The sequence below is a fragment of the Haemorhous mexicanus genome, chromosome 21, assembly GCF_027477595.1.
Source record: "Haemorhous mexicanus isolate bHaeMex1 chromosome 21, bHaeMex1.pri, whole genome shotgun sequence".
NCBI lineage: Eukaryota > Metazoa > Chordata > Aves > Passeriformes > Fringillidae > Haemorhous > Haemorhous mexicanus.
In genome coordinates, this window is record NC_082361.1 from 739,035 (window position 1) to 760,308 (window position 21,274).

The window sequence follows — 21,274 nt, forward strand, 5'->3', positions numbered from 1 at the left end:
TGGAGAGGAGGCTGCAGGTCCCTGCAGAGCCCAGGAGCTGGCACTGGGCTGGCTCTGAGCCCTGGGCTCTGCTGCTCCCCGTGTCCCTGTGTCCCTGTGTCCCCATGTCCCCATGCCCAGTGCCACCACGGCCAGCCCTCGCCCCCTGGGCTCCCCAGGTCAGCGATGGAGCTCTCAGGCACTTCTGCACAACTGGCACTCTGCAGGATTCCCCCAGACAGGGACCTGATGGCTTGGATTTGTGTTGTGGTTCTGAACAAATGCCACCAGTTTGCAGTAAGCACAGTGGAGGTTCCCCCCAGCCCCCCTTGGCGTGGGACTGATCAGTCTGAGCCCTGACCCACGGCCTTGTACAAACATTTCCTACCCAGTGTGACAATGGATGTTCTCTTTACAGCTAGAAACTCTAATTGGCTTCAGGTTTCAGCCTCTCTGCTACCTCGTGGCCCTCAGCTTTACAGACCTTTAATTAATAAAACTATTTCTCTGACTTTTTTAAAGATTTGAGTATAACAGCAGTGCTTTGAGCAGTTTCCCAGTGCTGCTGGTGTTGGGATTGCTCCCCTTGCTCAGTGAGCAGTTGGAATCCTCAGAGGTGTGTGGGTTTTACCTGGTTTAAATCATTTTGGTGCTCACATTGAGTGTTTGTGAGCAGGAGAACAGGATAGCTGTGGTGGAGGGAGTTTGGACAGGAAAGACAGCAAAAGTAGGCTGGAGGAGGCAGAGGAGATTTAGAGATGGGGATTTAGGAAGGTTTGGTTAAAAACCAGCAAACTCTGGGTGAGTCAGGGTGTGGGGCAAGGCAGAGCCATGCAGTGAGAGGAGCCCAGGGGTGTGAGTGCCAGCTTTGGCAGCTGGAGCCCGGGGTCCCTGGCCAGGGATTTTATAGATTCCTGGGTTTGGGTTGAGAGCTCCCACTGTTCATGCAGTGGCTGGTGGATAATCTGGTCTCTCTGGTTGTCAGTCCTGGCTCCTTTGTCCCTTCCTGGCTGCGTGTATCAATTGCAACCTTGGCATCAACTCCCACATCTGGCTGTCCATTTTTCTTGGATCTTCCATTGTCAGGACCCAGTATTACTTACAATTCTGCCCTCCTTGGGTTTATCTGTGTGACTGGCGTGGTGTGCCAAGGAGTCCTGTTAATTTCCTGGTGACTGCTGTTTGCTCCTTCTCCTGCCAAGGCAGCCTCAGCTCGGGGGGTCTGGGCAGGACCAACATCACCAACACCCTGGGCACACACAGCTGAGCTGTCACCCAGTCCCAGCTCATTTCCCTTTCAAAACAAGCCCTGGAAGTGGAAAAGCAGGAGAGGTGGAGAGGCAGAAGCCCACCCTGGTGGTTTTAGCAGCTGTAGCTCTGTTGTGTTCATGACCTCGAGAGGTTAAGGTGTCCCAGAGGGTCCCGGGCACATGAGCTCAACCAAAGCTTGCTCAGGTTTATCCAAACAAAGTGAAGGAATGTCCCATGTTCTGTTGCAATCCTAACCCTTCCTTTAAATGAGCCAAACCGGTTTCTTCTTACCCTAAAAATAAGGGAAGAGGAGGTATCTGTTCTATAAAAATGCTTTCTTAAAAAATAAATGTATTATGTTGGGATGGATTTTAATAATACTTTTAGCTATTGCCAGTATGAATAACTTTAATCTTTAAATTCCTATTACTTCTCTAATTTATAATCACACTGAAGGATCAAATGGTTTTTAACAATATATTGAAATTAGCACATGGCATTTAACTCCCTGTTTTATGCTCTCATTATAGATTTATAGCATTGAATCCTTTTATTCTGTTACTTAGAATTCCAAGTGATTAATTCAGGAAGCCCTTTCTCTTCTCAAGGCCCCTGTAGTATGGAGAGAGATGGAGATACAGAGTTACTTGGAGGGCTTTGGAAGAGGGGGTCAGGATGTGCAACCTTTTGTTTGTTTAGAAGATTTCTGGGTGAAAGCTGCAGTCCCACCTGCAGTGGATTAAACATCCTTTTCTTGTAATGCAAACTTCATAGATCTGTGTTGCTGTGTGCTTTATGGTTTATTTAATTGTCAGTCCCCAGGGCACCAGATGGATTCTTTTCATCCAGTAAGTTCCAGTAAACCCCAATATTAGTTGGTTCTTCCTGGTGTCCTCCAACAGAGCACTCCCGTGGCTCAGCTGTGGTTTTGTTCTGCTCTTGGCAAGCCACGGCCAAGCCTTGGTGAGTGGGTGTGTGTGCTCCCTCTGGGGGCTCCTCAGGTGGAGGGGAAGAACTGCAGAAGAGAGCAGAAATGCAGAAATAAGGGTAGTGCACTTCAGAAGTCTTAGGCTGGTTTGTTGGGTCCCTCCTCCTCCCCATCCCACACATAATTCTGGGTTTTTTTGGATTCTGCAGGAACATGGGATCCTGCAGCAAAGTTCAGGCTCTTTATGGAAATCTGTGAAATCATGTCCAGATATTGCATGTCCTTTTTACAGATAAACAGCAGGGAAATAATTGGAATTTAAATGTTTCATCTCCTTCCAGTTGGAAGCCATAGCAGCCTATTTTAGTTTTCCTGCTGAGCCGAATTCCATCCGCCCAGACTTTGTATAAACCCGGTGACACTTTTTGATACATCCTGATGAAATGTGTTTCCTCACCAGGGCCACGTTGGTACAACAGCAACCAAAAAAATCGATGTCTACCTCCCGCTGCACACGAGCCAGGACAAGCTGCAGCCCATGACCGTGGTGACCATCGCCAACGCCAAGGTGCACGACCTGATCGGGCTCATCTGCTGGCAATATACAAGTGAGGGACGGGAACCCAAGCTGAAGTAATGCTCTTTCTTTACTACCTCCTGACCTCTCCATTTCTCCTCTGCAGCCTTTTTGCATTCTGAAACGGGTTTCTGTGTAGTGTTTGGAAATAGAAATCCTAGCACCTTCACATTAGGCAGTGTTTCCCTCCGAGCAGCACACGAGCACCTCCAGCCATTTCTCTTTCAATGAACTGCTGTGTGCTGGAAAAGGGTCAACAGGAAGGCTTGGGCCTGTAAATGAATCATCATTCCAAAACTATGTAAAAATAATGCAGACTTTATCTCTTTTGGTGTCACAGAGGCATTTGTTATTTCATGTCCCATCTATTTCTTGCTAGCGTCCTTAATGGCTGAGATCACAAGATGTCAGATAAAGTCCAGAACTCCTCCAAGTCCCTCTGCTCTGCTGGAGCACTGGTGATGGTTAGTAAGAGCTGTTCCTTTTTCCTGGCAGATGACAGGAGATGCATAGAAGGGTTCTTCAGAACAGCTCACCTGAGCAGCTTTCGTTTTAGAACAGCTGTGTGAAATACTTCTGGTTTTGCTGGGCCATAGAACATAAATTAAGGACTTAAAGTAGTTTATTACAGAGTTGTCAGCAGCAGTTACTGGCAGGGATGTCCCTGGTGCAAAGGAGGCTGAGAGTTTTGTTTGGATTTTTTCTATATGAGCCAAATTTCACTTTTTTATTGATCCTGGAGTATTGAATGAATAGGGTGGGGTTTTTTGATCCTGAATTTCCCAGGTCACTCTTTCAGCATTTTTCAGGAGCCCTGGAGGGCTCAGCAGCCTTAGCTGCTGCTGTGGCACAGCTGTGGGGGGAATGGGAGTCAGGGCACTGGGGCTCCTGTGTTTGGATTTGCTGATTTCTGCTCCATAGACAGGGCATGCAGGAAAGCAGCCCCTCTTGAAAGCACTTCCATGGATGTTCTTTCTTTGGCTATGGATTTTCCCTTAGCTCTTCTCAACAGACATGTGAAATGTTTCTGGGGTTTAACACTTGGATTTGATTTGTCCTTTTTTATGTTCTGGAGAAGAAATTTAAAATTATTCACAGATGGTGCCATTTCATTTGCTGTTATTAATTTCTGTTCATTATATCACAAGTTCAGAGAAGTGTCCTTTGTGTATGATTAGGTTATTTTTTAATGAGAAAGACTCCACTGATGTCAGTCTTTGGGCACACACATATTTTTCAGGAGCACAGCAGAGCACAAATGGAACAGCACCCGTGAGTGGAGTGTTCCATGAACCATCACTGCCCACAGCAAAAGGCAGCAGTGGGAAGAAATGAATTTCACTGTCTGCCTTGAAGGATAAGATGTTATGATGTGTCAAAGAGTGCTCATGAGCAAGGAGGCTGTCCAATGTAATCAAATCTCAGGCAGAAGGAATAAAATAAAGAATGGAGGCGTGAGTTCCCAAGAGCAGGAGTCAGACACAGCAGCAGCTCAGAGTCTGGGGACAAAGGCTCAGGCTGGGGCCAGAGCCCTGGGTTTCCAACAAGTTTGTTTGCTTGTAGGTCCTTAATTATTTCTCATCATCTTTTTTTTAGCATTGCTGACTGCCAGTCCTGAAGCAAGGATTGATTTAACTGTAAACTAATTCTCATACTTCCAAGTAAGGAGGGAGCTGGTGTAGGGTACCCATTCTACTTTGGCCATTTGTTCCTCATTCAGTCAGGTGAGAGTGTGGAAACACAAAATGGGCATAATTGTGGCACTGCACTAAAATACATCTATAGAATGCCTCAGATGGGTATGCAAGGCATGCAGAGTGACAACTATACCTGCTAGTGACACTGTGAGAATAATGAGGAGGTTTTAGACTTTATAATTAGGAGAAACAACCCCTTCTGTCTTTAGGAAAAGAATATATTACTGCCTAATTCCTTTTCCTAAAAGATAGGTGTAAGAGTCTGAAGTGAATGAGTACTAGTTGACAGCTTTGAGAACATTCTGTATTCAATTAGGCTGCCTTTTTTATTCTAATTGTGTTGTATTTGTCTCTATTCAGTCTCTTGGTTCCAGGAACCACTGGCAGTGTTAGCAGCCCTGTCCCTGGCCTCCCACACATGGAGCTGGGTTGTAACCCAGCAGACCAATTTCTTGCCAGCCCCTGACAGATGTGCTGGAATGATTCCACCTGCAAAAAATAAACAAAATCCCTTTCTAGGAAGAAATTAATAGTGAGGTGCACAATTCCAATAGATTTGCTATTTTTAGAAGTGAGGAGTGGATCTCTCAGTTTTTGTGCTGAACTTGTAAGTTCCCAACTTCAATCTCCCTCAGCCTGGGGGAGGTTCAAAGTGCTGAACAGTTTTACTCACTGGACTTTTTTTCTTTTGTAGCACATGGTGACTAAATCAGTGTTAGTGTTGAGGAAGCCAGCCCCTGAGTGCAGACCCTGTAGCCCCTCTGTTCTGTGGGATGTGGCCAGTGCTGTGCATTTTCCCAGTTTGCTGGGAGAGGAGCTGCTGGCACTGGGACCTGCTGGGTGTGTTCTGCTGCCCCTGGCTGTGTGTTCCTCCAGCTGGGGACAAGGCCTGGAGGGACAGGGCACAGGGAATGGCTCCCACTGCCAAAGGGCAGGGATGGGTGGGGTTTTGGGAATCAGGAATTCCTGGCTGGTGAGGCCCTGGCACAGAGTGCCCAGAGCAGCTGTGGCTGCCCCATCCCTGGAAGGCTTCAAGGCCAGAAAGTTTCTTTACTGGTATTTGCAGAATTTCCAAAATTCAGAGTGGTGAATGTTGCTGAATTACCTTTTGGTGAGCAAATTTGCAGCTTACATTAACAGCAATGCATCATTATTCCCTGTTTTCTGTAATAAATGTCTTAGTCACGACGAGATGCCTATAGATCACCTGGACTAAGCACTCTCAATAAAGCACAGTTGCAACCAAAGGTTTGTGAATTAATTGAGAAAATTGCAAATCAGGTAGTCAGTGAAATAATTCATTGTCACATCCAATCAATAAACTTTGTAAATCAACTCATTTAATTCAAAAAATGATCTATATAGATCAAGCGACCAATTAAACAATTAGCATACACTTTACAATTAATTAATTTAAGCATCAATCATGCAATTAAAACTCCAAATTTAAACTGCAGAGTTTAGAAACATGCTGCCACATGCACCTCCAGCTTTACTGCGTGGCTGGGGAAAGGCCTGAGTGCTGGCAGGTTTACAGTCAGAAAGAATACTTATTTTCAGGTCAATAATTTAAACAGAAGTAACATTTGAAATAGATTTCAATGTTAGGAAATTATGATTAATACCTGTTTGGTAGCTATAAATAGTTGTTTCCCTCTGGGCTTTCATCTGTGGAAAGAAAGAGGCTCAGCTCTTTATTTCTTTCACATTGTATCTGTTTCAGCTTTCTGTGTTAGTTCTGCTTGTTGGTGTTTATTAATTTGTGACTGCTTTTAGTGACTGAACTTAGGTATTTAGTAAAGGTAAGTTTTCTGCTAATCATTGCTATGTGTTGGACAGGTTTTTTCCTTTTCCCATAGTTCATTACCCTGCTCACCTGCCCGAGAGCACTCTGCTTCTCCAGCCTACAGACACTAAACTTTCACAGTTGTTTGACCTGTGAAAAATCACAGACCCCACTTGTTTGCCTTTAGCTCTGAAGTGTAGTCATCATATAAATAAATAAATTTTCACAAATGGAGAAATATTCCTTCCTGCTTTATGAGGTCATGAAACTTTTATAGATTGTAGTGTATTTTAATCATTGTCAGGTTTTGCTTGTAGAGCAGTTAAGGACGAAGACAGCTCTGCCCTGAGGTTTGGGGTTTTTCCGTCACCACGGGGTTATGGCAGCAGGACACATTGTGACCTCTGGGGACACGTTTGTGTGGTGTCACTGTGGCGTTTGAGAGCAGTGCCCCGTGCAGGTGTGCCATGCCAGCTGGGCCACCCCAGGTGTGCTGATGCAGCTCTGTGTTGCAGTGACAACGTCAGCGCCTACTGCCTGCACATCGCCGAGGACGACGGCGAGGTGGACACGGACTTCCCGCCCCTGGACTCCAACGAGCCCATCCACAAGTTTGGCTTCAGCACGCTGGCCCTGGTGGAGAAGTACTCGTCCCCAGGGCTGGCAGCCAAGCAGTCGCTCTTCGTGCGCATGTGAGTACCTGGCTGGGCACAGCCTTCCTCCTCCTCCTCCTCCCACTGCGCCGACGTCCCGGCGCCGCAGCCCTTGGTGGTGCTCTGCAGTGGGGTGCTTGGATAGACAAACAGTTGCAGTGTGGCTCAATAACAGTGCCGTGGATGAGGAGAGAAATGAGCAGTAACCAAGCACACCAGCTGGAACTGGACTGGTGTGGACATTCCCCTCCCAAGTCCAGAAGAGTTTGGTGAGGGACATCCCATCCACCCCTGAGACCTGAGCTGTCTGGCTTGTAGATCAGGAAGAATTTGCTATGCCCTTACCAGTGAAGTAGGGATATATACTGTGCTTGATCACTTTTATTTTTCTTTACTTGTGAATGAAAAATCTCTTAAACCATCAGAAGGCCTTAATTACTAGAACAAAATGCCAGGAGCATAAGCCACTTCTTACTTGGGAAAAATATTTCATGTTTGGAGCTCTTGAAATGAAAATGCTAATAGGGTTTTCCTGGTTATTGGACATTACTTACATTTCTTAACACTACAGCTGCTTCTAGTTCTGAATAATCAGACATTTTTTAAAAAATCTGGCTTATTTAATTAGTTTTTATATTCTTTATTGTGTACTGTGTTCCTTAGCGACATTGCAAAGCATCCTACAGAAAGCCATTGTCAGAAATCCCACGTGTATTCCCAAAGGCCACATTCACTTTGTTCCACTGCATTAGGGCACTGGGAAATAAAATATTCTGGCCCCAGTGTTCACAAGTAAGTTATTCAAGGCTGAGATGCTGGGCTGTGCTGCACTGAGGCCGTGGTGAGGAAGGGCAGGTCATTGTCAATAGACATCTCTAAATTGCTGCCGATTTCTCATTTGGATAAAGCGCCCTTCCCCAGCTGTCCCCTCCTGTCCCCCAGAGCTGTCCTGGGTGCCTGAGCTGGGCTCAGTGCTCACTGCAGTGACCAGGTGTGGCCCAGGGGCTGGGGCTGGCTCGCAGAGGTGGCACTGCCCTTCCATGGGAGCCCAGGGACCTCGGGGGGGGCTGGGGCTGGCCAGCAGAGCTCTGCCTGCTGCTGGGAGCAGGAGGAGGCTCCAGCTGCAGGGCCTGCAGAAAAATGCAAAATCTTTTGGTTTACCATCATTTGTGCTGATGTGAGGAGCTTCCTTCTAGCTTGGAAGGTGCTGCTGAGAAGAAATAGGACAGCTGCATCATAAGCAGTGCTCTTCTGAAAGGGTCACTTTGGTGGTGCCAGCGTCCACATTTTAATTTTAAATGGCTTGTGATTACTGTGTGAATAGCTAGGTTTAAATTAGAATTTTTAATGTGTCCCCTAGAGTAAAGAATTACTTGATCATCACTTGATCAAAAGGTTGTTACCTCTGTGAGTTTACATGTGTGTGCTGTCTTATTTTCGTAGGGTTTGTGTAAATTCTGTCTTCTTCCTCCCCCGTCACTCTACCGGTTCATGTAATTGTGGTTTTATATTTTGCATCTCTTTTTTTTCCTCCTCCTGCTGAAGTACTTCAGCTGCTGCCATGTCAGCCCTGTGACTTGTAATGTTTATTAATATTGAATCACTGTTGAAAAATGTTGATGCTTGTGAGAAGCCCCGTGCTGGAGCCGTGCTCCTCCTCGCGGGCTGAGCGCGGTGGGGCCCCGCCAGGGACCCCCCTTCTGCAGGACGTGTTTGAGCAGAAACAGTTTGCAGAACTTTATACACTTCAACTCCTGCCAAGGCAAACTCTGAGCCACTGGAGTCAGTTATAAATACCCAGAGGTGGTGGCTGGAAGTAGCCCACAGTGCAGTTTATATTCCGAGCTGGATGTGAATGTCTTTGTGGCTGTACAGAGTAGTAAATAATTGAGTTTGATTAGGGAGAGGGACCTCATTATCCCCCCACCTGTGCCCAGCTGGTAGGGGAGGGTCGAAATGAAGCCATTAGCTGTCGCTCTTACTGGCATCTCAAAGAGCTCAAATACATCTGTGTCTTATTTTCTTTTCTGGCACAATCAGTCGAGCAAGCTAAGCAGGCATGACCGAATTTGGCAAGTTCCAAGGACTCTGGCAAAGTTACACAAGGAGAAGAAGGAGGGCAGTCGTTCTGGCTGCTCACTGCCCATCAGTCTAGCGAGCTGTGTTTTTGGAAGGTGGCTGCTGTGGAAAGCAGAGCTTTGTCCAACAGCAGGCACGGCACCCGCTCACGGCCCCGCTCTCCTGTCCAGGGGTTTGGCAGGGAGAGGCAAACAAAGCACCACGTCCATGGAAATACAGACTTCTTGAGGTGGTGAGCTCATACTTGAAAGGCTTAAAATAAATCTGGACCATCATTAGGGCTTTTTCCCTTGGAAATTTTATTGTTGGAACTTGACACACTCGATCTAATGGTGTTTCGAGGAGCTGTAGCTCAGCTGCCAGTTGGCACACAGAGAAAATTTGGCATCCAGTTCTTCTGCTCTGTAGCACTTTTTTTCTGTTTTGATATTGTACTTAAATTGCTTTGACTATTATATACAAATTTTCAAAGCAGCACCTCTGCCATACCCGATAGTTTAAGGTTTGAAACCCTTTTGAAATACCAGACTTGCATTGTGCGTTTGCAAATTCAGTTCAAAGCCCTGAAATGTGTTTTTTCTTGGGCTCCAGCAGCAGTCCCAAAAGGCCTGTTCCTGGCTTGTACATGGGGGTGGGTAATCTGCAAAGTACATTCTAGAATATTCATATAAAATTTAAGACAGTTAATGTGGGTGCAAAATTAAGAATGTGGCTCACAGGATAGTGGAGAGGGTGGGGTGACATCAGAAAACTTGGTGGAGGTCTAAGGACTCTTAGAGTGGTGTCAAAATGCAGCCAGTTGAACTCAATAGTGCACAGAGCTATGCAAGGCCAATCTGAGATGCACAAAGCAGGTCATTTGGGCTCAGAATAAAAGTTGTAGCTGGTATTAGTTAGTTCAGTTCCTATCACTGTGCACTTCATCTTAAAAATTACCCAGCTTAGGGTAAGTCCATTGCATCAGCTGGGATTTTGAATCTTAAGTCTGACTTTGTGCTGATCAAGAGGAAATTGCTATTAGTCACTCCCAGGCACTTCCAGCCATGCCAGCTGGTTATGCAGTGACCTTTAAGTGCTATAAATTCCACTTCTGGAAAGTAAATTCCACTTCTGTGTTAAGAAAAAAACCAAGAAAAAAAATCCAAAAATTAAATTTTATTTTAATTTTAATCCATAAATTTAAAAATTGCTCTAGATTGGAAAGGAGCTTTTCAAAAAGTTCTCTTCTCATTCAGAGCAGAAACCCTTTGTCCTTCCAGTGTGGGTTGTTTTATTTTGTGGCAAAAGGGGGGACCCTGCCTGTTCCCGTGGCACCTCAGCACCACGAGGAGAGCTCCTGCCTGTGCTGCTGTTTCCCTTTCCCTCTCCTGAACCTTGCCACCCTGGCTCCAGCACGGAGGCTGTAAAAGAAGATGGAAAGCCAAGTTACTGCAGAATGATCACTATCATTAACATTCACGGGTGGTTCACTTATCATTCCTGACTGCACAGACATGGCAGCCGTTATGAAACGTCCACAGGTGTAGCACGATGATACATATTACATTGTGCCACAATGGATTTATGTATTCTGTAACAAAAGAAAAGTGTAATGAAAAAATACAGAAGGTAATCCTTTATTCCTCCACTGCACAATTTATCAGTAATGCCTGTGGATGATAAGTGCCAGGGATTTCCTTTGCTTGATTTAACCTTGTCACCCAGGTATGTTTTTGCAAAATGACAGAAAATACAAGCTAAGGAATTTCTTTGGCTTCCAATTTGCCAGCAGCAGTTTTAATTGATTGACCAGCATCTGCTTGTCTGTCCTATTTTCAGTGTGTTGACCAAAAAGGAAGGTATCACACCCTAGCAGAGTGAGGTAAAAGGCATTGTTTGTGATTGCAGTTAGGGGTGTGCTGGGACTGGGCTGAGTGAGGACAGCCATGCCCATGGCCAGGGCAGAGCAGGCTGGGCACTGGGGAGCTGAGGTGGGTGTGTGTTTCTCCAGCCCAGCCTGCTGTGCTGTGGCCACACCAGGCAGGGCTGTGCTGGCTTGGTGCTGCTCCAGAAGCTCCGGTGGCAAGCACAGCTCAAGGGCACCCTGGCAGTGTGTCCAGTGCCAGGACAAGGAGCAGTGACCTTAAACTAAACAGCAAGTTCCACCTCAAAGTGAGGAAGAACTTCTTTCTGTGGAGGGTGGCAGAGCCCTGGAACAGCTGCCCGGGGAGGGGCTGGAGTCTCCCTCTCTGGAGACATCCCAAACCCACCTGGGCACGTTCCTCTGTCCCCTGTTCTGGGTGAGCCTGCCTGGGCAGGGGGTTGGACAGGGTGATCTCCAGAGGTCACTTCCCACCCCAGCTAATCTGTGATTCCACGGGGCTCCTCCTCTAGGCACAGAAACGTGCCCTGGCTCTGGCCTGGCCCCAGCATGACGGCAGGAGCTCTTTGGTCTGGGTTAAGTCCACCCCGGCTCAGATGTCTGGGGTTGCTGAGTGCTGAAATGTTGCTCTGACGTTGTGGTGCCTTGTGAGAGGGGAGCCAGGGCAGGGAGGGGAGCAGCTGGGGCAGGGTGGGGGTTCAGCCCCTCTGGCTCTGCTCCAGAGCAAACAGCCAAGAGTTTACAAAAGCGGGGCGCGCTCCGCGTCCCCGCGCTCCTGCCAAGCGCTCACTCAGGGCTCGCACACTAAATATAGCCAAACACAGAGGCTTTCTTATTTTGCTTTGATCAGTAAAATAAACTTTCAAAGATCGTTCTGGGATGAGATCCAGCTTCTGAGGCAAAGAATGGCCGTGGCTCGGGCAGGGGTTAGTAATGGAGTGTCAGGAAATCAGCCTGACAGTTCTCAGGCCAGCTGCTCAATGGAAAGAAGCGGCTGAGCCGGGCCAGCCCGGAGCACGGGCGGGATCCCAGCAGCCTGTGCTCTTTAGCAGCTGAAGTGTCAGGAACCGAGACAGAATCTTCCATGTTTGGGATGTTCCTGATCCTGGGCGTGTGAGCAGCCCTGAGCTGGGGCCATCTGCCAATGGCCACTCTGTGCCCCGTGGGAAGGGGGCTGCAGGCCCTGCTCTGTCTGGGGTGAGCAATGTTGAAAAGCATTTCGTACAAAGGGGACAATTGTGACTCCTGTTGTTCTGGCCATAGCAGGTTATGGAAGCCTTCTGTTGCCTTTGCAAAAAAAAATTTCTTTTTTCCCGGGAGTATTTTAATTTATTTCCCTGTACTTTGGTTGGAGTTTTCTGGAAAATTCCTGTAGGTATTGCAGAGCATTGTATGAATTACCTGGAGGCATCAGGTGTTGTGATGGTCTGGTCCAGCATGGAGGGCTTTTCATGCAGCACTTCAATGAGAAACCTTGTGTTGTTTAAATAAAAGCACAAAGGTAGTTTCCTTTTTGTGATTATAGCTGTAGAATAGGTTTTTCACTTTAAAGAATCCACTGAATCTTGCTCAGCAGGTCAGCTGGGAGTGAAGCTGTGAGGCTTTTGGGAAGTGAGGGATTGCCCAGGTAAAGGGCAGGTGTGTGGTGCTCGTGCAGGTCGTGGGGCTCCACAGCAGCTTCAGGGGAAATTTGCTCCTCAGTGGAGTGCTGGGGAAGAGCTCTGCTCATTGCAGGCCTCAGCCTCTGAGCCCTGGGGCCGTTCCCAGGACAGCAGTGTCACCTGCAGTCGTGGTGGCACTCCCTCCCTCAGCTCTGCTCCTGCTGCGCTGAACGCGCGGCAGAAACAGAGGAAAAAGTAGATGCATGAAAAGGTTGGGATTATTTGGTTTGAAGACGAGTAAGATAGAGTTATAAATAATAAATGGTCTGGAGAACATAAATTTGGGCTTTTAGGCAGTTTCATTTTGCCAGGAACAAAGGGAATTGAAAATGAAATTCAGATGAGACCAACGCACAACCGAGGAGAGGGAAACGGCGTCTCACACCAGCGAGGGGGGACCTCTCCTGAGCCCAGGCTCGGCTGCTGCCCCCAGGAGCACGAGTGGCCCCCAGGACACTGAGCTGTGACCAGCACGTGGCCAGGCAGGGGCTCCTGGCCCCCATGTCACGCTGCAGTCGGTGCCCTGAGCAGTGAGTGGTGAGGGCTCTGTCCTGGCTGGGTCTCCGTGGGCTGCGGATGCCGTGTCTGACGTGACCTGAGCTCCAACCTCTGGCCCCAGAATTTGTGTTTAAAAGTGACATGTAATATGGGTTTGTTTTGCAGGATGTACTTGTGTTGCTTGGATTGCTTTCGCCTGCCAGTTGCTTTTAAAAATATTCCAGCTGTGCTGTTCATATAGAGCTGTACTTCCTGATTAAAATTCCTGGTTGCCAGATACGAGGCTCCTCCTCCTGCCCAAATAGCTTTGCAAGCCAGTTTTTTCCATGCAGAGCAATCTCTCCGGTGGGAGCCTTCAGCTCTCGGATTTCCCTGGAACTGTCTGCAGTGACATCTACTGACATGAGCCGAGACTGACTGCAAGGGCTAAGGGGCAAAATTTACTGATCTGCTCATTCAGAGTCCCTTCTATTATATTGTCATCTTCTCTGCTTCCCCAGGGGTGCCTCTCTCGGTGTTTGGCAGCAGTATCCCCCACAGCTGTGCCCATGCCCTTTGCAGTCCTCCCCCCTGGGTGGCCTCCCCCATGGATGATGGCCAGGACAAGGACCCACTGCCTTGGATCTTTCTGGGAGATTTTGTGCCATTGTGTTCACAAAAACGTGTCCAAAGGAGCCCCATTAGGCTGGGAATAATGCATTGAAGCACTACCCCGATAGAGCTGCAAAGCTGCTGCCACTGAGGGGTGTGCTGTCCCTTGTCCCTAAAGGTTTGTTAGGTGTGGGACACGGATGAAAATGCCACTGCAAACTGCTTTTCTGTAGTGTGCTGGAAAGCACAGACACGAGCTGAGGAGATGAGGAGCCCCCCAGGTACGCTGGCTCATTTTTCTCTTCTAATGCTGAATGCCAAGTGATCAAAAATAACAATAAACTAGGAAAATCCTTACACCCCTTGTCTTAAATCTCAACCCATTTTGGCTGGTTTTGTCTCTGCCCTGCTCAGGCAGTTTGCTTGGTTTCTCCTTTTAACTTCCCCTTCCAGCCCAACTTCGTTAACCGTGTGCCTAACGAGTGCTTTGCTTGAAGCTAACGAGGGCTGCGGGGAGCTGCCAGTGATGATTGTTTTGTAAAACTGCATGTGCATCTGTCTTGCAGAAATGCTGCTCATGGATTCTCACTTATTCAGGTGGACAGTATGAAGGTCACCATGAAGGATATCTTACAAAAGGCCTTAAAGAGAAGGAAGGGATCACAGAGAGGCTCAGGTGGGTTATTTATCGTATTTTCTAGAGGGCAGGGTGTTTTCTCCATGAGTATATTTTATATCTCTTTTTTACTGGTGTGGACGTTTCTCAGGTTTTGGGGGGTTGTGTCCCAGCCCCACTCACAGCAGTTCTGTGCACAGGTCTGTGTTCTCCATGCTGGCACAAAGCTGGCAGTGCAGGAGCTGCATAATGTTTGCTGCAGAGCAGTATATCCATTCCTGCAAATATTTATTTATGATAACAAAGCCATTTGCATTCAAGACCAGTTCATGGTAATTTGGGATGATGGGTAGAAGTACAGCAAGTCCAGCCCATGATAGAGTTTGTATATATACTTCTAATTTATGTAAGAAAATTATGCTTAGTACGATTTTAAATAATTTCAAGGATTCATTGTTACTTGTAGTGAAAAATTTTCTTTCTGCAATGTTATCAAAATAATGCTGTTATAGTTAAGGCATATGAACACTTAAAAAAGGAAAATGTACAGTGCTCGTATTTCTATTTTAAGCAATGTTTTTCTGGGGGGTAGAGGTGCATTCACATATATGTTAGTGTATATATTTCAGAAGTATAAGGCTGAGAGATCTTTCCAGCAACAAGAAATAATTACTGAGAGAAATTGCGCTGAGTCTTGTCACGCAACAAAGGAACTTTAATATAAACCCATCTATATAGTGGGAAAGATAAGGATCTTGTCTTTGTAAATGAATGAAACCTCTTTATACACCCTCAGTTTTAACTATGGGAAAAGAAAATAAACCCCGTTCTCCTTAGAAAAAGTAGTTCAGTGCAGTTTTTAAATGCGTGTATAATCTGTCATGGATTTAATTAGCTATCTTCAGATGAGAGCTGAAGTTTTAATAAAAGTTAGAAGAGATAACACAGTGAAGGACACGGATGAGCTGTCTCAAGGCCATATTCCAAGGGAACGATAAGAGCTGTAAAAAATGGCAGAGAAGAGCAATTGAATGGAGCAATGAAAATCTGATTCTCGTAAAAAAAAAAAGGGGGGGGAGGAGGAGAGGAGCAGTGCCGGGGGTGGAGAGGAGCCCCGCCAGCCTGCAGCAATTTGGAGGGTGGCCAGGAGCCATCGCTCAGGCCGGCTGCGCGCCGCGCTCCAGATGTGCCAGCGGCACGGCCGGCCCTGCCAGCTGACTGCGCCGTGTGATAACCGGCTCTCTGGATGCCCATCGCTGGCCGCAGAGATAGAATTAAATGATGATGATCTTCCCACAAGTTGGGAGAGGAAACAATGCATATAAATCTTGATTTCATCTCAGCGTGAGAAGTCTTTATCCATCATCACTCATAATGAACAAGTCGTTAGCGGCGATGAATGGTGGTGGGGTTTTTTCAAACACCTCTTTTGTTCACTTTTTGGGTGACTTTTATTTATTTCCTGGGGTCAGATTTCCCTTCCCTGAAGGGAGGTTGCTAAAGGATTCACTTAGCTCAGTCTTTAAACTGCTTCCCCGCTTCGCGTAACAGATGTTTTATTCTTTGTCCATTTGAAATTTGATTCTGCTTTGACTTTGTTATTTTTGCTCAGTAGTTTAGAGAAGGAATGGACCTGGCATTTCTTCCTTCAGCTAATACATTCACCTCTGCTGCCTTGGCCCTCCTGCTCAGAACCCTTTTCAGGAACAGGGTATATAGGGATGTATTAGAAATTTTTATTAACATTAACTTAGCTTATCCAAACCTTCCTTATTCCCAATTACATCCCTCTCCCAAAATGTGGATTATCAGGCTTTAAGGGGGTGGGGGCGCTTAGGAAGGTCTTGCTGTTATCTTTAAAGCAGCAGCAATTGTAGCTGTGTGCACAGAGGGGACCCTCTGGATCCAGACAAGCTGTGCCAGTCCCCATCTGCCACGGGCTGGCCATGCTCTGAGGGCAGGGAGAGCTCAGGATGCCCCACAGTGGGCACAGAGAGACTGGAGCAGGAGTAAAAGGGAAGATTTTGCCATCATTCCTCACCTAGCCCCAGATCCCTGGATGTGCCTCTCGCTGTCACTGGGACATGCAGGGATAAATGGAATTGCAGGTCGGAGCATTAGCACAGCACAGGCCTGGGCCAGGGTGCTTCAGGTCATTATTAACCAGTGGATTAGGATGTCAAAGTTCTGAATAAAAGATAAGACATAATTTAGGAGAAATATTTCTCCTCATTCAGCAATGTTTCCTTTAATACTGATTGGTCTGATATTTAAGAAATCATTACTAAAAATAGGCTGAACCTGTTTATTTAAAGTTTTTAGAATATTTTAATAAAACTGAAATGCCCGTGAGCTTTTCTGCCTGTCTCCAATGGGCCTCCAGATCAGCCTTTTCAGGACAGATGAATTTATTGCATTACAGCTTATGCTGTTGTCAAGTACAGGTAGAAGCAGTTGCTTTCTGATCTGTTTTCACCACTGACTTACAGAGCATTTTTCAGACTGGTCCTGAATTGGTGGGAAAATGCAAACATGGGTTGGCTACTTTGGGTGAGGAAAATTTGAGGAATTCCTGTGGTACACTTGGGAAGGGTTTGTTCAGCATGACTGGGGCTAAAACACTAGGGTAGTTTTCTCTAAATACTTTTTCCAGCCAGCAAAGATTATTTGTTGCAGCAAAATACTGATCAGTGGGAGACAGAAGTGGGCTACAACCTTTCTTCATAGAAAGGGGCCTGGAAAAACAGCAGCAATATACTGACTGTGCCTAGCTCTGTTTAGATAAAATTATTGCAAACTGTTCAAACTATTTCACCTTCCTTGCAATTCTTCTTGCTTAGTGTCTCAGGGCTTTTGACACATGAACCCTGACCATTTTTAAATAATAATATTTGAGCCAGTCAAGGGGAAGTGCAGGTGGTGAAGTAACTGGATGTGTTGTAGCTGAGAGAGCCTGGCCCCGAGTCCTCTCCTAGAGGATGTGGTTGTCCTGCAGCAGGACTGTGGGACCTGGTGACCTGTCCCACCACAGGCACCCACGGGGGGTTAATGGGAACACTGGATCATCCCCTGCCACCTGCCCAAATCTCCAACTGGGAGGAGCACACAGGAATGGCTTCGAGTTAGGAAAAAGCCTGTAACAACCAGTCAGTGCTGCATACTGGAGAAGATAAATCTGCAGAGGAAATCGTTGAGGCAGATGTTTAATTAGTTGGAGCCAGGCTGGATAAATCAGGATAGGAGCTGTCTATGCAGATATGCCGGTGTGCCTTCCCTTCCTCTGGGCTGGTGTCAGTGCCTTTAAAAACAAACTGTTCTTTTTGCTGAGGAGAGAAGCAGGAGTCGTGCAGCCTCTCCCTTACTGTAATGGATTCCCCTGTGTACACTCATAAAATAGAAAATGTAATTGATGTTTTCTTATGGTAATGAAAACTAACGAAGTCGAATACTTTATCATCAATTTGTTTAACCTATTGCGTGCTCAGCAGCGTGTATTGCACAGGCATATTTCATGGGAGGGCTGGAAATAAAACTGCAGTTGTGGCAGGAGCTTCTAGGGGAGACTGGTCTAATCCAGGATGGGCCACCTTGAGGGTGCTCAGGGGCATTGCTCATGCAAGAGGGTTTTGTGAAAATAGCTCAGAGGGGAGAGAAAGAGCCCAAGGATGGGCACAGAGGGGGGAGCTGGAAGCTCCATCAGTGCCACAGGGACCTGGCTGGGCACAGCACAGCTCAGGCACTGGGACAGCAACCTTTGGACAACCCTCGTGTCCAGAGGTAGTTTAAGGATTGTTTTGTATAATCCTACCATGCCTACATCTCCTTTCTTTGGGCACTTCAGCAGCTGATGGTGCAAATATAAAATCTCTCTGCAGTGTGGCAGATCTGCAGAGAAGAACTCACATGCTGGAGATTGGGAGCATAAGAACTTCCTGTTCTCCTTGAATTTATCAGTAAAAATGTCAGATACCGTGCTGTCTGGATTTTGAACAGCTCTAATACCGAGTTCTGAAAAGCTGTTTTAGAAGGTGAGATTTGGGTGTTTTAGTACTTGGGATAATTCTGCTCCCCAGAGATCAGTTAACATTAACTTCTGGAGCAGGTAGCTGTTGGGCACGCTTGAAAATCCCACCCTGGGGCTTGGCAGAGGAAGCTTTGCAGGTCATTCAGGTCATGTTGCAGAGCTGTAAAACACCATTACCCCTAGAACTTGATTTGCTTTACTGGGAAATGATTTTCCTGCTCAGTCAGTCTGGTGTGTGTTTCTGCTGGTCTTACTTTCACCAGCACTCATGTGTTACCCCATTAACATGTAAGAAATTTGGGTTGTGGTAGGTGTGCACTTCAAACCCTGCTTTTTTAGGGAGGCTCAGTGGGACCGTGGCAGGCAGAGTTCTTCCAAGGTGGAAGGCACAGCCCATGCTCTGATCCCAGGGCTCAGCTGAGGCTGGGGCTGACAGCAGCCCACAGTGTGCAGCAGGCAAGGAGATCTTATCAGGCTTTTTATATCTGCACCAAAGCCTGCACTCAATATTCCCTACACAATATGTTTGCATGGATTAGGATTTTAAGAACATAAGAAAGATGGTGACTTCATCCTTGATACTTCATGTATCTTGATGCCATGGTGATTCTCAAATTAAATATGTGCAGGAACTGTATGTACACTTGGAAGTCATCTCCCTGCCTGTGAGCTGTCTCGTTCCTGCTGCTCTTCCACAAACACATTCCCTGGGATGCCAGTTGCCTTCTCCTCCAGAGCTCAGCTGAATGGACTATAAATACTAATGCAAAGTAAATAACAATGCAGAGAGAATGTGTGCAGAGGCTTTGTTTTCAAACAAATTAAGCATCGATGTCAGTATATAAAACCCGAATGTTCTTAGAAGGAGATGAGAGACAAAGCTAAACAACATAAAATGCTGAAATGTTGGAATAATCCTGCCTGTTCCTGGTCCGTGTCAGCCTCTCTTCATCTGAAATTTCTAGTGAACAGAGAAGTCTCCTCTGATTAATCTTGTCTGATTTCAAGTAGAAATTCTTTGCAGGGTGAACATGCTACTGATTATTATTTAATAGCTGCCTCCGACTGCAAACATCCCCCGACCAGAAAGGCTCAGTCCTTTTAAGAACAAAATGCTCTACAAGTTTAATTGTTATAAACAAAACCTTCTGCCAACATTGCACAGACGTGACCTGTATTTTCCGTAGGTTAGAGGGAGAGTTATTAGCTCAGTGTTCTGTGAGTTTGGAGAAAGATTAATACTTTTTCAATAAATGAAAACAGCTGCTTTGCAATAACATTCAAGTCCCTAACAGCTGTCAACCAGTGCTTTTTGCATTCTTTAAAATGTGTAAAGTGACCAAAAATAGTTTAAAATAATCTTCCTGGTCTGTTTAAGTGTATTATTTCACTGCCACAGGAAGCTGAATAATAAGAAAAGAGAAAGATTCAAGAAACAGGCGTAGGACTTAAAGATAAAAGCCTCCATATCATATTTTAGTCTCTACATTAGAATCAGAGGAATTACAGCTGCCAAGGCCAGGGAAAGGAGCCTATTCCATCCCCTGGTGCCTGGGAGTGCAGTCTGTTACAGAGCCAGGTTTTGTGGTGGTTGATTATTGCCATGGTTTGGATTTGTTCACACAAAGTTCAGGTTACCCTCAGAACCTGGAGACTCTCAGATGAAGGGCTCTGCTTGGGGCTCATCTTTGTCTGAGGAGCAGCTGGGGAGGAGAGCTCTGAGCTGTGTTTGAAAATTCAGTTTCTGACATGTCAGTGTCAGCACCACATTTAATGTCAAATTTCATGACTTAAATGTTCTAAAGCAGCTGCTAGAGGAGCTGTGGGCCTTGCTGAGGTTTTCCTTCCTCATCTTACCTAAAGGGTGGTGTGTGTGTATTTTGATTGCACATACATGTATTTATTCATACATTTTAGAAAAGGAGAATTAAAAAGATAAACTATGTAAATCTACAGCCCTGAGATTAAAGCACTTCTAACAGATGAACTACAGTTAGAATAAACTGTCATTAAAGTTTGATACTGTCATGGAATGATGGTAACTGAGGAGTTTAAATTTAAAAGTAAATATGTTCGAGTAGGCGATGCATATGTTTGCTCTGACTCTTTCTGGGATGGAAGCCCCAGCATCTGTGACAGTGAAAAGCCAATTAATTTGTGTTTCCTTGTGTTCACACTCGTGCTTTTCTGCTTAATGGTAGTTGTAAGTGGCTCTGGCTCCGAGCACTTTGTTTGGGATCGTTACAGCAGCCCTGCAGAGCCTGGTGCAGGGTATGAGCAGCTCTACCAGCAACCCCTCTGGGATCCCTGCAAACCCCACAGGGATCCCTGCAAACCCCTCTGGGATCCCTGCAAGCCCCTCTGGGATCCCTGCAAGCCCCTCTGGGATCCCTGCAAACCCCTCAGCTCTACCTGCAAACCCCTCTGGGATCTCTGCAAACCCCTCTGGGATCCCTGCAAACCCCTCAGGGATCCCTGCAAACCCCTCAGGGATCTCTGCAAACCCCTCTGGGATCCCTGCAAACCCCTCAGGGATCCCTGCAAACCCCTCAGCTCTACCTGCAAACCCCACAGGGATCCCTGCAAGCCCCTCTGGGATCCCTGCAAACCCCTCAGGGATCTCTGCAAACCCCTCTGGGATCCCTGCAAACCCCTCTGGGATCCCTGCAAGCCCCTCTGGGATCCCTGCAAACCCCTCAGGGATCCCTGCAAACCCCTCAGGGATCCCTGCAAACCCCTCTGGGATCCCTGCAAGCCCCTCAGCGATCTCTGCAAACCCCTCTGGGATCCCTGCTGCTGCCAGCAGGCTCTGCCTTACCCGGGCACTGCTTTGCCTGGGCCATGCAGCTGGGACACGGCCACGCTGTCCCCACGCTGTCCCCACACTGTCCCTGCTCTGCTGGGGCAGCACCTGCCAGCTCCTGCGGGTCAGGGCTCCCTGCACCCTGCTCAGCAGCAGTGCCAGCATTCCCAGAGCTGTGCCAGAGTTCCCAGGGCTGGGATCACTCAGTACCAGTGCTGGCATTCCCAGAGCTGTGCTGGCATTCCCAGGGCTGTGCCAGGGTTCCCAGGG

General features: G+C 46.9%; 1 protein-coding gene across 4 annotated transcripts in view; it reads left to right on the plus strand.

The window, feature by feature from the left end:
- MAPKAP1 (MAPK associated protein 1) overlaps nucleotides 1-21,274 on the plus strand; it is a 79,982-nt gene that overhangs the window by 29,337 nt on the left and 29,371 nt on the right. For all 4 annotated transcript variants that reach the window (XM_059864900.1, XM_059864902.1, XM_059864899.1 and 1 more), the window contains 3 exons: nucleotides 2,619-2,791; nucleotides 6,734-6,910; nucleotides 14,128-14,237. In XM_059864900.1, the coding sequence (XP_059720883.1) occupies nucleotides 2,619-2,791; nucleotides 6,734-6,910; nucleotides 14,128-14,237 (460 nt within the window). The remainder of the gene's footprint in view (nucleotides 1-2,618; nucleotides 2,792-6,733; nucleotides 6,911-14,127; nucleotides 14,238-21,274) is intronic.